This window comes from Nothoprocta perdicaria, unplaced genomic scaffold (genome assembly GCF_003342845.1).
Source record: "Nothoprocta perdicaria isolate Ctin4 unplaced genomic scaffold, notPer1 scaffold_26, whole genome shotgun sequence".
NCBI classification, from domain to species: domain Eukaryota; kingdom Metazoa; phylum Chordata; class Aves; order Tinamiformes; family Tinamidae; genus Nothoprocta; species Nothoprocta perdicaria.
The window spans coordinates 2625985-2642748 of NW_020455488.1; the positions used below are offsets into that span (position 1 = coordinate 2625985).

A 16764-nucleotide genomic window follows, 5' to 3' on the forward strand; every position below is an offset into this window, starting at 1 on the left:
CAGAAACCAAAGTATCCATTGAAAAACCTTAGTTTTGTCTTCCGCAAAACACTTGAAGTGTTGCAGGCTGCTGTTTGCCAAGAAAGATGCTGAGGTTAAAGCGAACATGTCTCAGGGGACAAGAAACTCGGTCATTTTCCATTTTACCTCTAAGTAGCTACATCCAGTGAGGTCTGAACTCCTTAGCTGCGTAACCTGGAAGCTGCTGACACAGATAAAATTGGCGACATTTATCTTGGCATGTGACAAAGTATCTTATCAGCCTCATTAGTGGCTTAGTACATCTCATCAATCTTTAGGGCACTGCATGGTAAATGCTGCATGCCTGAAATTGGGCAGGACWAAGCACATGCCGGAGAGGTTAGGGTGATGATCTGTGTAGTCATGAATAAATTTTGCTTTAATAAAGGTGTCCGATGCTCACGAAAGGTGATAGTCTTGAAGAATGAATCTTCTGTTTATCTACACAACAGGTGCAGGGCGACCCRTGTCAGCAGTTGCCAAAAAGTGTCTCACAAACTTGGCTTGTACTTACTGTGTCTCCAAGCAGAAGCAGCAGCAGGGCAGGTGCTCAGCACTGCAYGTCCCTCTCTACCCAGACAACCAAAGGAGACCCAATGAAGGGCGTTTTTAAGGTGGGCAGATGTGTGGAGCCAGACCACCATCATCAAGGTCACTTTGCACAGACCACCAAGTAACTACTGAATGGGGAAGCCTTTACAATGTTGCCATGCTGGCTAATTGGGATCACTGGATTCCACGTGAAAATTTGGTCTAAATCTGTAGCAAAGACAGAACAAACAGTCTCCTCCTTGGTCACCTGCTTCTATGATTCACCTGCATGACTCACATTGGAAATCACCACGCTCCACAGACCCATACTGGCTTATCTGGCTCCATTGAAGCATGTAGGTTTCGGGTTTTTTTGTTTGGKTTTTTTTTTCAGGATTTTTTGTTTGTTTGTTTTTTTGTGCATCATACAGTGGATAGTGGAATATTCACAGATGAGAAATACAGAGCTGAATACAACACAAGCAGAGTTGAATGCAGTGTAAGCAGGTCAAGTACCTCGTGAAGAATATAAAACCATGGAGAATGGCCAGGCAATTGCATAGCTTAGAAATAAAGAGAATCACAATCTCATGGTGGGCACAGCAACTCATTTCTTCCTAGCTATAGAAGTCGTAACAAGAGATGCAGCATCATATAACGTCCTGTACACAAAGCTGCCTCTCCTAAATGTTCTGACCAAAAAGTAAAAGGGAAAAGAATACGTTAGGCTAAAAAAGATATTTAGCTGAGCTGGTTTGGGGCCTAAAAAACCCATGCACGTTATACAATACACAGAGACTAGGATCAGCCAGGGCATGGTTGCTATGAAATTGTAATCACAGAACCTCAGAAGGGAATTATTTTCTACACACATGCAGCAGAAAGACAAAAACAATCAGTTTCAGGCTTCCCAAAAAGGCTTTGGCAACAGTCTGCAGTATTTTGTGACACAACCCAAAGCCTAATAAATACAGCTGCCCAGAGGAAAAAAGCCCTGGCAACAAAAGACAGATGCTGACAAARCTGGACTCAAAAAATCTGTATTTTATGGGGACCTGGTTTAAAATCAAACTGTGACTCTCAATTTACACAGAAACCGTTTCAGCTTGGCTAAAACTCCACCCATACCAGACTACTGTGCACATTTATTTTACTGAAGCATGAATCATTACAGCCCATACAAGCATTTCTCTCCAAACTCTTTGCTCAGAAATACTTATAGTCTTAAAAGAAAATGTATGATGGTAATAGAAGTGTTTCCCAATTACAAAAGAGCTCATCAGCATATTCGCAGATACAGACAAGATTATTAATAGGCTAAGACATGATTCATCACTGACTGTGCAGTAGCACTGTACCAACAGAGTGGAGTACTACAAGCTGCAACTCAATGTGAACAAGCTGCTTATCCTGCCAAGGTAGCAGAAAAGCAAAATACCTCTTAGTGCTGCTGCCCCTTAAACTCTACAAGGGATGGCAACTTGAAACTGTCCTCTGCAATGTAAAGCCACCCCCATTCACACAGCACTCAGCCTGTTCCTACCCCTCCACTTGTATGACAGATGGTTTCTGACTGTTGGCTTCAGCAGCATTTGTACCTCCAACGATACCAGGTTCTCGACATTTAAGCTGCTGGAGTTCAAGATGACACCTCGGAGTCTTTAGCACAGATAGGTGACCAGCTCCTGAATAAAGGCATGTACTCAACTGCAAATCTGTAGTTATTCTAATGAGGTGTTTTCTACACTGGAGTGGCTAGTAGTATTATATCTGCATTGATACAAACTCTTATAAAAGAAAATAAAATAAAACTTTCACTAAGGTTTATCTTGGCAAGCATCCCTAAAGCATTAAGTACATTTTGATTCTTTTCTACGCCAGATAACCCATTAATGATGAAATCAGTTAATCATCAGAATGCTTCTAAAATGCTAGATAAAGCATTCCAGGACTGATCCAGCAACAAGTGTTTCTTACACATCCAAAGATATTCCCATTTCCTGCCACCACYCACTCCTGATGCACTGTTTTAGCAATGTGAACAGTGCATCTTTTTCGTTCATATCATTCTTTCCAGGATAAAGTCCTCCACTCTATCAGCAGCCTCTGCATTCTTTGTTCCTAGATGTACAACCTTTTACTTGGCTGCATTAAAACATATTTTATTTGAATAAAGCAGTACCTCACATCACTTTGTATAACAGAGTAGGACCTGGAGACATCATGCATAAATGAAAGTAATATGGATGGATTCCATATTTTGGCAAGGTTTGTTCTCCCGATTCATTCTGCGGGAGATTTAATATAAAAATGTAAATAAGAGCCAGGAAGACAAACAAAAGCACCACATTTCCAGCCATGAGGAGCCAATGGAAATGTGTCTCTAAAATGACCTTACCTTTCATCTTGACTGTATAAAAGGCAGCAGCCTCACCRTCTCTCCAGAGTATCTTGGCACACTCAGTAGCAGAGTGAGGTAGAAAGAATGCATCATTAGCTGAACTCCCTTCCAGCATTCCAAAAATAACGTAGTTCAGAACAAAGAGGACAATCCTTTCTGCAAACGTCTGGACCTTAGAGAAMAAACAAAAACAGACCAAAGGCAAATGAGGCAAAGAAGGGTATTTTGCCTTTCATGAAAGGCTTCAAAATCAAAAGGGCTGGGAAGGAAGTGGTCAGGGAACATGTGCATGAAACTTGGAGAAAATACCTCATGAATTGGTCCAGACAGGATAATATAAATATTTTTTTCTACTGYTCCATGTAAAAATGGTTGTATCCTACCAAGACTATTTATTCTGAAAGAATTACAAATTTAAAATCCATTAAGTTATACATTCAAAACCTATTAAATAGTAGTTCCTTAAAAAAACACAATATAAACACTTTCGAAGACAAAAAAAAAAATTGCAAATAGCTAGGTAAGACATTGTTCCAAAGGGCRGAAACACCTCCCTTCAGACAGTCAAGCAGCACTAATGTGAAGAGTTATTGCTAATGCAGTAACTCTGTTTACCTGCTCATTTCTTTAGCTGGCAATGAGGGCAAAGTTAAAAACACAAAGAATGAATCCCACAGATGAATCATAAGTTGCATGGCAGAAAATTGTTTAGAGAGGGTGAACGTGCATGTCACTGCTGTCACCGTGGGATGGGAGACATTGAAAGTACTCGGTGAGCAACGTACCCGAGAACTCACAAGTTATAAAACATGAGCTAAGGGAGACCAGAGAGGAGTGCCTATGATTGCTGTAGCTCCAGGGGGAAGGAAATGTTTAGAGCAGTATCCTTACCAAAATCAGCCCATCTCTGGAAGGATCAGCTGTCTTTATTACATCTTCGATCGGCCACCAGGACTGRTTCAAATAAACTGCCAAAACTACAAAAAGAAAAATACAAGTACGGATCAACTCGAGACARGTATGTGGCTCTACACTTGCCACAAGCAGCCTCACACCCCGCTCTCCCTCCTGCTGACTTGACTTTGCTTTGCTGGGACACTGGCAGGGTTTCCGTATCACCTCCACGTCCCTTTATATGCAACTCTCAATACGGAACAGAGCATCAAGTAAGATAAATTGAAAGACAAACTGCTTTAACTTCAGTAGGACGACCTTTGTGCCATGTGAGTAAAGCACTTCCTGGACAATATTATTATAGTATTGCAGTATAATTGAGTGGCATTTGGGACACAGAGCCACTTTCTGGAATTTACAAATTAACTTCCTTGACATCTTCAGCTGTACACACGCACACATATCCATGCTCGCATCCACGTAATTCAAGCCCCCAAGCTTTTCATATCTGCTCCATCAAACCCTTTTTTGGCTGCCCACATGATAAAGTTTCTGTGTATCTGCACCTTTAGACTGCATATCCTCTAATTCTGCAYGGACAGAACACACTTCAAATGCACCTTTCCATCCACAAAGGGCAGATATAYGTACAGATACATAACACAAACTTGGACCTGAAGCAAAAGTTTATTACAAGCCTATATATTACTATGCAGAACTTACATTCCACTTCTTTCCACCCCTTCCTGAGTTCTTCACACATCCAGAAGCAAGTATTTAAAAAACCAACTCCCTATCTACAGAATTCATTCTTGCCACTAGATTTACAGTAGAAAGATCAAAGTAGTAAGACTGAAATTCCTCCCAAGTGCTGATCAGAAAGAAAACTTTTAGCAGAGGCAATTCAAAGGGTATCAGTTTTTAAAGACTTAGATTTGTTTTTAAAATAAAGACAGGCATTAAGTCTTTTATGATCACAGACACACCAAGAAGCAAACACTGCAGCAAAAAGAACTATTATCTGCACAGTGTCCATGACTCCAGGAGTGCTCAAGAACACCAGGGTACTTACTACCTTTAGATAGTGCCACCTGCTTTCCCTTTTTCAGACAGAAATCAAATATAATATAGGAAATAGGTTGCAAAGATCAGGATGGAGTTCAGATATCTCAAGGTCTAACAGAGCACACTGCCTACCAGTTCTTAAAGCTATCCAGCTACGGACAAACATGGCAAAGTTAAAAGCCATCTAACAGAGACAAATTTACAMACAAGCAAGTGAAACAGCTTTAAAAGGATTCATCATTTACCTGTTTTAGCCTCAGATTATACAAATGTTTCTAACGTGCACAGGTTTCCTTTTTTGCCTCAACCTTTTCCAGCTCTCACTGGCTCTCAGGCTGGAGATTCTGCTTAGCTAACTTATATTGTGAATAAATTATTAAAGCACATGCCAAAAAGTGTTACACTTTGTGGACTGGATTAACAATGAAGAAACTATAGCACGCAAGGGCAGATGCCTGTTTATAGTCCCAGATCCACTTTGTTTAATATTATGCAGCCAGATGCTGCCCTCAGTGGGGACTGCACAGAGATGTGACACATGGTCCAGGCACATACAAAGTGCAAAGGAAAGGTCAGAAAAGTTCGAAAAAGCTTTGCTGAAAACAGGAGGATGCACAACCACGTTCCAAGGAGCTGCTTTTATAGCAGTTACTGTGATATTCAATAATTTAAATGTGTGTGGGGGGGAGAACACTGGTTGACATAGCAACTGCCACATCACTTGAGCAACCTTATCTATACAGATGCCTTCCTTGAAAGCAAAAGCCGTTCTCCAGATTCCACAAACACATATGTACTTTGCTTTTTGTTATCAGTTCTCAAGTCAACATCTGGTTCACAGTTAAACCCATTCATGCTCTCATTTTCATTTTATAATCAACTCTGAAGAACGCTATTGCAAATGCAAACATCTTTTGTGACAGCATATGTTCCTTCACTCTCCTTTCCCAAGCCTTATTATTCTTTCCAAGACCCCAGGTAATATTCGCCTGCTCAAAAAGGTAAAGTTATTGGAATTCACTRAGTTCTGTGCATCACCTAAACCCTGTCCATACACAGGTCTCAGCCCAATGCAATGGCAAGACTAGGTGAAAAGGCTACACATATCACTAAGGGCACTTGGAAAACCAGTACTGATCAATGCTGAATTGTGTGACATTATTTTTTCCTTAATTTTGGAAGTATTTCCGATTGATGGTACATGTCAGATTATAGGTCACTTTGGCCACATTTCCACCATGGAAAGAGAGTAGTAAATTACCCTCACAAGAAATTCCACACAACAATGCCTAGGTCACCTATGATAGTGGAGCGAGTTCAAACATACAAATGTCAAACTGCAGTTTGCAAACATCTACGTACACTGAGTAGCTGGRTCCCCCAGTCCCTTATATTTAAAATGGAAGAAAAGCATTTTTATCTTTCTTAAGAATCTTATGCAAAAAAATGCATTAAAGCATAGGAGGCAGGCAGATGCTCCAGCAATGGCAGCTGTTCAAGTATCTAAGATATCTTTCCTGCAACTAATTACATCTTTTTCAACAATTCAAGTTTGACTCAATGATTTGTTGCAAATGTCTTGTGATAAATGTTCCATAGCATCTAGCAGTTATTTTAAATTATCATATACAGCATGCAGAAAATGCCACAATGGAGTATGTTTATTTAGTGATATAAAGATGCTGATCACCCACGCTATGCTCTGTAAGCCCTTACAGCACAATTTACATTCTCATAAAAATATCCATACAGATACAGTAACCGAACACTCAGTCAATCACAAATAAATTAAAAATGCTCCCAAGCAAGACCAAGTCCTGTGGAAAAGCTGCCACATTCATTTGCTCTCTGCTGCACACAGGTCATGTCAGAGCACAAGCTAAGCGTCACTTCTGCACAATCTACCTGATCAAGATGATCAGATATAAATCTGTTGCAATCAATCCCTCTCTAACTTGTGCCCAAGAATCAAACTCTACGTCTACTCAGAGGTAAACTTCTATCTATACTGTTCAGATTCATTCAAATTTTCAAAATTCATATTTTTTCAGAATCCAAACTATTGGAATACACAACAAAAACATAAACCGTTAGTTTGACAATATCTGTTTCAGGAACTGCATAAAAATAAGTATATTCCTGTGGTTATTACACTTAACCATCATATAAGCTGCTTTATCTGTATATGCAGTAGTTATCTATTACAGATATAAAAACAAAAGAAACTAAGAARCACAGCAGGTGCAGCCTCAAAGCAGCCTGCAGGATGGGCAGGACCAAGCAAGGACTGCACGGCTGCTCTCTGCTCCACTACCCACAATGGGACACGAGACCAACATCTAAGGATGTCTCCCTTGTCATTAGTTGCAATTTCTACTCTATTTCCAGTCAATTCTCAGCACAGCCCCTCTCCCTTTGAGTATTCTAAGTTCCACTGGCTCGGGGAGCTCATGGATTGGGAAGGATGAAGGGAGAAAGATGCAGAATGGAGGAGCAACAGTTTTTTTTAAAGCGGGACAAGGTCAAGCTATAAAGCAGGATAACTTCTAAGAGGCCTGAGTGCCCTGCAGGGGTCCAGTGACCGTGGCTGCATTAGCAAGACTAAGAAATGTGAATCTGCAGGCCCAAACTGTTGGTGCAGAGAACTGATACTCACAAATTCTAGCCTAGTGATGAAAGCTGAAAACCCATCAGTGGCTGGGGCACATCAGGCGCATCTGGAGCATGTCACCAATTTCCATTTCAGCCAAACACAACTCAGCTCAGACACACCAGGACCGTCCCTTTATATGAGCCAAAACACAGTGTATCGGGACAATCAGGAAACTTGCTTTTAAGAGCACTCCTGATGTGAGTTGAAACTCAGAAACACCCAGAGAGCATGAGGAAAAGGGCTGAGCTACTGCAAAATTGGTAGTGTCTTCTCAGCTGGATAAACYACAGCTCAGAAGAGAGTCAACTGTGAGTAAAAAAGAATCCTACAAACCGTTCAGTGTTTTAACTCTTTGCCTAGTGAGTGAATTAATAATTTTTCCCCTTAAAAATTCCTTTTGAAACTATCTGATCTGTTTGCAGGTTAGAATGAAAGGGGAGACAGGTAAACAAACCCAGGTGGACTTGGGAAATGACAGAGCCTTGTGCCATAAGAGTCGATTCCAAATCTGCTAAATCATGGGAAACATATTTGAGTAAAATATTTACAATACCTTTACTCGTATATACACACATACACACACAGCAGCAGACTTCAGAGAACTAATGAAAATTTACTAAAATTCAGCTCAATTTCTTTTTTTTTTTTTTTTTTTTTTTTAAAGAAGTCTAACTTACATAGGAATTATATCTTTCACATCTATTAATGTTGGCCACAAGCTTACAGCACGTAAAGTCCAGAAACAGAGAACTTCCAGGAAAAAGCCTTAAATCGTATTTCAAAAGGCAATACTAAAGGCCAGGTGAAGCAGGCATTGCTTAAACACCTACAGTTATCAATCTCCGTGGGACTCTTTCTGTGACCATAGGCCAGTGAGGCAAGCTGAAGGTTTGCAAAGGGCTTACAGAAGTAATTCACTTTGTTGCTCAAAATACAAGCAGCAGCTTATCTTGCTAGGTTTAAGCTTTGAGTGTAGATAACTATGATATGATTTAGTCCCCACTGCGGACTTGTGTGACTCCGGAGCAACCTGAACCAACTTCATGGGGTTTTTAACTACATTCTTTTGAACACAAGTCAGTAAGTGTGCACCACTGCAACCACAGCTTCTGCTGCACATGCTTCTCGCCTTTATCACACCAGTGCCTCTTCATAAAAATGTCAACATGAAATATAAYATAAATCAATGTCAGGAAAGCACTTCTATTTCAATAGTTTTAGAGAGATCATAAACTGTAGACTGAAGTATGTTTTTATCTTGAAAAGTTTCCCCACCTTCAAACTATGTGAATCACAGCACATTAGTGAGCTGTCAATTGAAAGGGTATGTAAAAGGAGCTGGAAAGCTCCACAGAGTTCACCTTCATCCCCAGATGATTTTAATCTGTTGGGTTTTTGTTGTTGCTCTTATGAAGAAATTTCTTTGTTGCAGGCTTTAGGCTGAAGCAATGAATCCCTAGTTACACTAACAGTGCCTGTTCAAGAACTGCAAGATCACAACCTGCCACTCCAAGAACTGAATCCGCAGTGCTAAACATGTAAGCCTTGTCTTTATTGTATTATTTAAAATGCTGGTTGCAAGTTTCTTCCGAGAAAAATTTATAGCTTAACCTTCCATTGGGAAAAAAAAAAAAAGTCAGATGTGGTTCTGGTGACAGATCTCACTAGTGTGCTGCCACATTTGGGAGTTTAAAGTTTAACAGGTTATAGAGTCAAGGCTTCCTGTATTCTGCAAGATTATCTAAGTGATATATARCGTAATGGGTCAGCACATAGTTCATGTCTTCATTGTAGTTGCTCCAAAAATGATATAATCTGTGGCTCCAAAACAGCCAAATCTCTTTAGTTCATGAGTTACACCTGTGCTTTGGTACTATGCAACCCAGAGTCAAAGTTACTGTTACTGACAGGAGTATCGAGGTTTGCTACTTATTTTACATTTGCAGCTTTTCACAAAGCAGATACAGTCCCACACACCTGCCTGAGAATAAGTGGGAAGACACTGGGCTATATCTGGAGTCACTGTGATCCTGACAGCAGGAAGAGAAAACTTAAGATACAGTTATTACCTCAAATCTTAAGAACCTGTTGATAATTCTAGCAGTGACTCAGGAGAAAGAAACATCAGCCATCTCATACTGACTGCTGTTGCCTATAACTGGACAGCAGTGGATCCCTGTCAGGATGACACATGGCTGCAATCGGAAAACACCAGCATTATGAGTAGTCAGCAAGGCAAAGCCAGTAAATTTTAAAGCTCATTTTGGGAGAAACGCCAAATAAAATGAGTATAACTCCATTCCTGAGCATGTCCTCTGTCCAGCTTGCAGGCCAGTGCCAGAAGTAGAAGGCAATTAAACCTAGAACTGAACACAAYACCACACAGTGAAATAATATGAAAAAGAATCAGTAAAACTTGATACCATTTCACATATACGTGATTTGCTCTGGTTCTATCCAACAGTTCCATCCATTACATTTCACAATATCTTACATCCCACTGAACGAGGTCAGAGAGAATAAGGGATATACCCAAAGTCATTCTTGCACCAGTAGCAGAGCAATGCAAATAATTTTGAAAACCCTGATTGTCATCCCTCCCTTCTGAATCAGTAGCCCACTCATACAAATCCCTGAACAGTGTATGGAATCTGCTTCATATTCCAAACAAGGGCAGTAATACTTACGTATGTAAACCAGCAGGCCAACTTTAAAGAAAGCGCAACTACTCCAAATTCAAAATACTTGACCAAGTCTAACCTGTCTCTTTATCCTGTGGATCAGTGAACAGCAGCATTTTGCAAGCAGGGTTATTTCGGTAGAGAGGGACAAAACACACACAGGAATCTTCAAGTTTAACCTAAAAAACAAAAAAGCCTTGTAGCTGTTTGTAGTGCAAAGCTGGCAAGAGCACTTAATGTATTCGATGCACTTACGGCTTGTTTTATTAACATGCATGGGATAAGCTCAASCTTTAACGTCAAGACACTAAGTGATATACACATAATATTCCAATATTATCAGTATGTTATTTTAAAAGGAATCAGCTAGTAAAGTTAGCAACGACCTTAATACTGACTTATGATTAGTATATCCCTGCCTTTGAACGCTCTTACAGAGCACGACCCATCACATGCAGACAAATGGTGTTATGAAAGACCAGACACATTTGTATCAAATAAAAACAAATACAACTTGCACCATCTTTCAGCATCGTCCAGCTGAGGATTTGTGGTGTTTTGCAAACAATGAATTAAGCCTCAGGGCACAGGGAGTATCAAAGCATTAGGGCAGTGCCTGGGCAGTTTATCTGTGAGGCACAGGGAGGGTAGATAATTGGCACAAGGTGGTAAAGTTGCAGGGAAAGCTAAAACCAGAACGCAGCTCTCAACCTCTCAGACTACACTATAAATGATGTGATGCATAAACACAAAATTACGGTGCTCAAGCAGCTCGCTATGCATAGAGATGGTGATGATTTCCACATGCATATTGAAAATGCTCTCATGTAGGTTTAGGTGCAGGCAGGGATCGTGCATAATTTAGCACAGTCTATGCTGCACTTTGGAAATCTGGTCCATTGTGTGTGTGTGGGTGTGCCTCTCAAATTGCACCCATTTGTGAGTTTGCTGTGAAACTCTAATCAGTCATGTGATGCATTTAATATGTCTCGGTGCATGGAAAGAGTAGCATGAATATGGATTATCAAGATACTAATCTTAAATTGAAATCAGTGCTCATTAGATCGTCAGTAACAGAAACCTGGGGTCATCTCTGCAAAAACTAGGCTCCTGAAGATAAACTGAAAACTGCCTGAAATCTGTAGGCATGAGCTTCCTGAAACCTCAGCGTGTTCTGGAGACTTGGCCCTTCTTTTCTTGCTACAAATATAACAGCATCACTGTCAAAAAGATCAGTCCTATTTCCAATCCTATCACTAAGACTTTTTTGTTGCATTTTTCATGGGTGTTAATAACATTAACACAGCCAAGCATAGTTGGTCCTGTCCACATACTCTCATCCTGACTTGAAATAATCCTTCCTGAATGCTTGAGCAAAGACTAGCACACACCAAAAAGAAGATCTGTGCCCTGAGTAAGTGGCCTGACAGTTTCCTAACTCTTGCCATCTAAYTGTGCACAGCTGCTGGACCTGCCACCTGAAACCTGCTTTGATTCAGCTGCGCAGAGGGAAAAAAGGACGGCAACAACAGCTGATTATCCAAATACCAAAATCCTCAGCCTTCAGGTTGTAGGTTTAGACTAGGGATTTTTAGGTCAAATATCTAAGGATGCGATCTTAACCTTATTATATTTATTTTTAATTACAAAATATCAACGTGCGTGGAAATATAGCTTACAGTTTATAAGGAAATCTGAGTGCAGACTAGGTTAGATCTGCATTAAATGAATGCAAAGTGTAATCTGTTGCTATGAGACTCAAATCAGCCATGTGACATGTTAAAGTCTGATGACAAGACACAAAATTGAGACAGTTGTGAATCAAAAGCCAAAATCGACATTTAACTGATCTCCCTGTGACTATTACATGAGTACTTTATAGCACTGCCTGGGATTTTATACTACCCTCCTTTCTGATTAAAGGATAAATGAACTTCAAAATTGCAACTAGACATGGAAAGCTGAGCTAAGGATAGCCTGGAACTGAGAGATCTTTGCGTTTTCAGGTTTGTTGGTATTTAACCCTCCACAGTCCACTAGAGGGCATTAAGAGAGTACTTAAAGTTACTAATAATCACTGCTCAAACACAAAGCTACCCCTCTTGCAGAACATCTTTCTGGAAACTACTGCATATATTTTTTCTTCAACTGTAGAAGAGACCCTTGATTCCACAGAAGCATTTATCTAACATACTTTCTGCTTTGATAGCACAGTAACAGCTAGTCCAGAACATCTTTCATCATCCAGAAAATTCCCAGAAAATAAAATATCATATGTTGACTAATACAGGAATTTTTCATAGGCTTATTTAGTCATCTCCAACCCATTCTTTAGGTGCCTCAGGACTGGATACTAAAGCATTGGCACTTAGAGCATTTATACCATCTATAAGGAAAACTGTTCCATAAGAACCCACAGTTAAAATTATCAAGACAACTCTTGCAAGGAAAGGCAACAGGAAACAGGCTGTGTTAGAGCCTGTTTAAACCTCTACCAGGTTCAACCTTGACTCAGTCGTGCAAGAAGGGTGAAGGTGCTAACACTTTCAATGCTCATCCACTCTCCGGAAGGTTTTGGAGTTACAGTTTCTCTAACTTCCAGGATGCAAAYTATTTGAAATTAATCAAAATCTGCTGATTTTAAGACATTTCCAACCTGTTCAACAGTCTATTAGCACACCCAACAAACTAGCTTTTACTGGATCTAACTCTCAGTAAGAAAAAGCATCACCCTATTTACCTTTTCTCCTCCAGGGATGGACAAAATGTCAGGGGTAGACAACGATTTCTTCAGGAGTTTCTCATAATACATTTCAGCATCTGCTTGGAGAAGCTTTGGATCTCCAGCTAACGTATCTACCAAGTAAACACGATCTATAAYGGAAACAGAAAACAAGAGGTTGTTTAAGTGAACTAATAAATATGGATTTTAAAATTCCACTTTCCCCAGCAGTAACCAGGCCTTTTTGTCTAATCCTAGTCTAAAAAAGCAAGATTGGTTAAACCTATATATTTGTTATCTACCTCCTGGCATGTGTTTTGGCAGAGTAGAACTGTGGGCATCAATCACGTTTGTCTCTCTCAAATTCAGCAAGCACATGCTTCAATTTCTCTATGTACAAGTAATTTACTTGAAAGCAGGAAGAGCAAAAAACATCTACAAAACACAGCTTGATTTTTAGTACCATCTAAAAATATAACAGGAAAAGAATTCCAAGGCTTCCACTGCTTCTGGAAAGACTGCCCCTTTAGAGGTCAGGCCATGATTTGTTGTAAATCTTAGCTACCCTTTTCTCATCATTTCAATTAGTTACTTTCACAAATATATTAAAATATTTACCCACAGAAGACTTGCAAAAATAATAACCACATGTATTTTTTGAAACATAACTTTTATTTCATGTGACTCACTGCTATAAGATATTAATGAAATTTATTTGTTAATTGGATGCAAACAAGATTTACATACATTTGATACCTAAATATAAATCCCACAGTAACACAGTGTTTTGGAGAACTATGCAACTTCTTTCTGGTTCATCTGGATCTTCTGGTTCAGACTGGCACCTGAACCAGCTCAGAAATGAGTATGAGAAGTAATGTGTTAGCAACAGGTCATAGTATTYTACCAGTCTCCAGTCATAGGAGGAAAATATTACAAATCTAAGGGCTTTCACTCAATTAACTACACCTGTAACTTTGCTAAGTCCCAAATGAGGACAAATTCTTCTGCACACTGCTATATTTTGAGACTTAGTTTTGAATCCTCCAGTTTTCATTGAGGTTTGTTCCCACATGGTAGCTCCCTGACCCAAGGACACTAGGAAATAAATGCACTGATAGTAAATGCAAAGCAAAGCRGAGAGAAGGAACAGTCTTATGAGGGTCATTGTAAGAACAGACTGTGTGAAGATCTGAAACCACAGATCACAATATTACATATTGGAAAGGATGCCTTTCAATAGAAGCATCAAATCTGTCGTACCACATGAGCCTGTTCACCCATCCAGKGGCCCCAGCAGTGCCCAATATGTGATTCCTCAGCAAAAAGGTAGGAAACAGCAGCAGCCCTTTCACCGCCTGCTCTTTCTTGCTGTGTGAGGTGTTTCCACACTCTTCTCCCGCCCTTTGTGGGCGAGCAGCTTGCCCATGACAGCAAGGCCCTGCAGCCAGAGCTCTGAGCAGAGGCTACCAGGTAAATGATTCTTACTAACACATTTGTATGCTGCACAAAGGCAGAGAGGAGGCAACCTTGGCGAGCTGAATCACAGCTTTATGTCCCAGCAGCAGCAGTTTTCTTCTGCAGAGGGTTGCCCAGCACACGGCATAACACCAAGCAAAAATGCCATATAAGGGAACAACAATATACTTTTTTTTTTTTTTTTAATTAAATGAAGGCATATCCAGYAAGGCTGCTTTCAATATTTTCAAGTGAACACTATGTGAGACTTTAGTTTAGCACAAAGTAAAATATCAGTCACAGTCATAAATTTTATTTACGGGATGCCACTTATAAGCCTATGCCCCACTGCTGGTAAACCAAAGAAACTTAACAAGCACCATCACAGCTTCTTCTCAAGGAAGATAATAACTAGCACTCTTAGAAGTAGAGTACTTCTCAAGGAAGATAATAACTAGTAATTCCTTCATTTCCTTCCATAATTAGAAACAAATAAAAAAAAAAGCAGACAAAGTTTAACCATTACTATTGTCATTAGGCATGTGACTGTCAGCAGTTATTATTGCTGGCTAACACAATGTTATAAATGTTCCACAATCAATTGCAAAACAACACGTTGACTTTGCTTTATAAGGAATTCAGCCCTGTTTTCCTACGAGTGCTTCAGTCGGAGGCCCCTACCAACATCTTTGGACACCAAAGCTGCACAACTCCAAGCAGAGGCTTTCAAGGTACCACCAATTACAGCGTTTTGCCCGCATGTGATCTTCTGTGGCAGCAAAGCAGCGCTGGGCAGCGGCGGGACAGGGCGAGCACGTCCTCCGAAGCGGCAGCGCTGGCGCACTAAGGGTTAGCAGCCCGGCCAGGGAGCAGCATGAGGGAGGGAAGGGGGGCAGGAGGGTGAGTCATAAAAAGGGGGCCCCTCCTGCAGCCGCAGAGGAGGGACCATGAGGCATAAGGAGAGGGAATGTAGAAGGGGAGGCCTCCTGCGCCAGCGGGATCCCAGGCGCTGGCGCCCACGGGGCTGCCATCCCACAAAGCCAAAGCTGGTAAACAAAGTTAAGGCAACATATAGGCTGATGCTGGAGCCCCTGAAAATAAAGGGCTTGTAGGTAGGTATCAGGCTTGGTCATTTACTGGGCATTTGAGGCCAGACTAAAGGAGAGGCAAGAGTAAGCAACTGCACTGAAAAACTCACCTAATTAAAAGAATGAATTAAAATGGATCTCAGCATGGCCATAGCTCTGTTTCAACTCACAGAATGGATTTTAAAACAAAAAACTAACGTGGTAATTCTGCTTGTGGTCTCTTTCGTCCCCACAGAGTAGTCTGGGCCAGATGCTCAAACTAAGAAATGGATCTTTGGAGTAAAAAGCAGCAGCTATAACCAGCCAAGATGCAGGCAGTGCAATTACAGCCTAGTCATTCTGACGGTATCTCAGCACCTATAGATGCCTCAGCCTAAAAGATCCTTTAACTCGGCCAAAATCAGCCTAAAACCACCTCCCTTCAGTCCTAATGCTCACCTGCACAGTTCAGCTTTTCAGTAAAGTCACTGCTATTTTAGCTCTGGTTTTCTCCAGAGCAGGTCTCATGAAGCAGACAAACACCCTTCTTGTAGAACTGAACATCACACAAAGTTCCTGCATTTCCGATCCTAGCAAGATCAATCTGTAGGAACCCAGAAAAATTAGCTCAGTGTCCCTGTGTTCTGCTTAAGGTAAATAGTTAACGCACACAAACAGAACATTAACGTCACAAAACAGAAGCCAATTTTCCATCTTGAACTGGAATTTGATTTTTATAAACTAGAGACAGACCCTCATCATTACAGATTCAGCAAGAATTTCATTCTAATGGTTGAAGCAAGCAGGAAATATTTTCAAAAGGCAAAAGAATTTATTCTCAATACAACAGCAAACACATGGTGCACACACTCATACGTGAAATTCCACAAGGGAAACGGCTGCCTGTAACGGGCACGGATAAGTGAAACRCTTCAATCCAACCACGTATTTGAAAGATTCTTTCTGAAAGAAGATTTTCCCCATCCTTCCAAAGCAAAAACCCGATCTTAACAGAAACAATTCAACCAAAATATGGGTAATTAAACATTTATGAATATGATGCTACAGCAACTTAAAGCACCATCATGTGCCTCCAGCTGTCTTTGGCTGGTCAAGTTATGTTAGCACCTATGCAAATTCATCATAGGTGCTGCAACTTGAGACAATCAATTTTGTTTCTTTGGAAAGATTTTTTTTTTTAAATTAAGTTTCAAATTGGTACGTACAGCCAATACAATTAGTTGCTGTTGATCCTGAACCCAATGCACAAT

General features: G+C 40.4%; 1 protein-coding gene across 1 annotated transcript in view; it reads right to left on the reverse strand.

Moving 5' to 3' along the window:
- The window catches only part of FAM169B (family with sequence similarity 169 member B), a 32253-nt gene that overhangs the window by 7273 nt on the left and 8216 nt on the right, over positions 1–16764 (reverse strand). The window contains exons 3-6 of the mRNA XM_026040625.1: positions 12987–13120; positions 10326–10425; positions 3845–3930; positions 2951–3125 (exon numbers count right to left, since the gene is read on the reverse strand). Coding sequence (XP_025896410.1) covers positions 2951–3125; positions 3845–3930; positions 10326–10425; positions 12987–13120 — 495 coding nt within the window. The remainder of the gene's footprint in view (positions 1–2950; positions 3126–3844; positions 3931–10325; positions 10426–12986; positions 13121–16764) is intronic.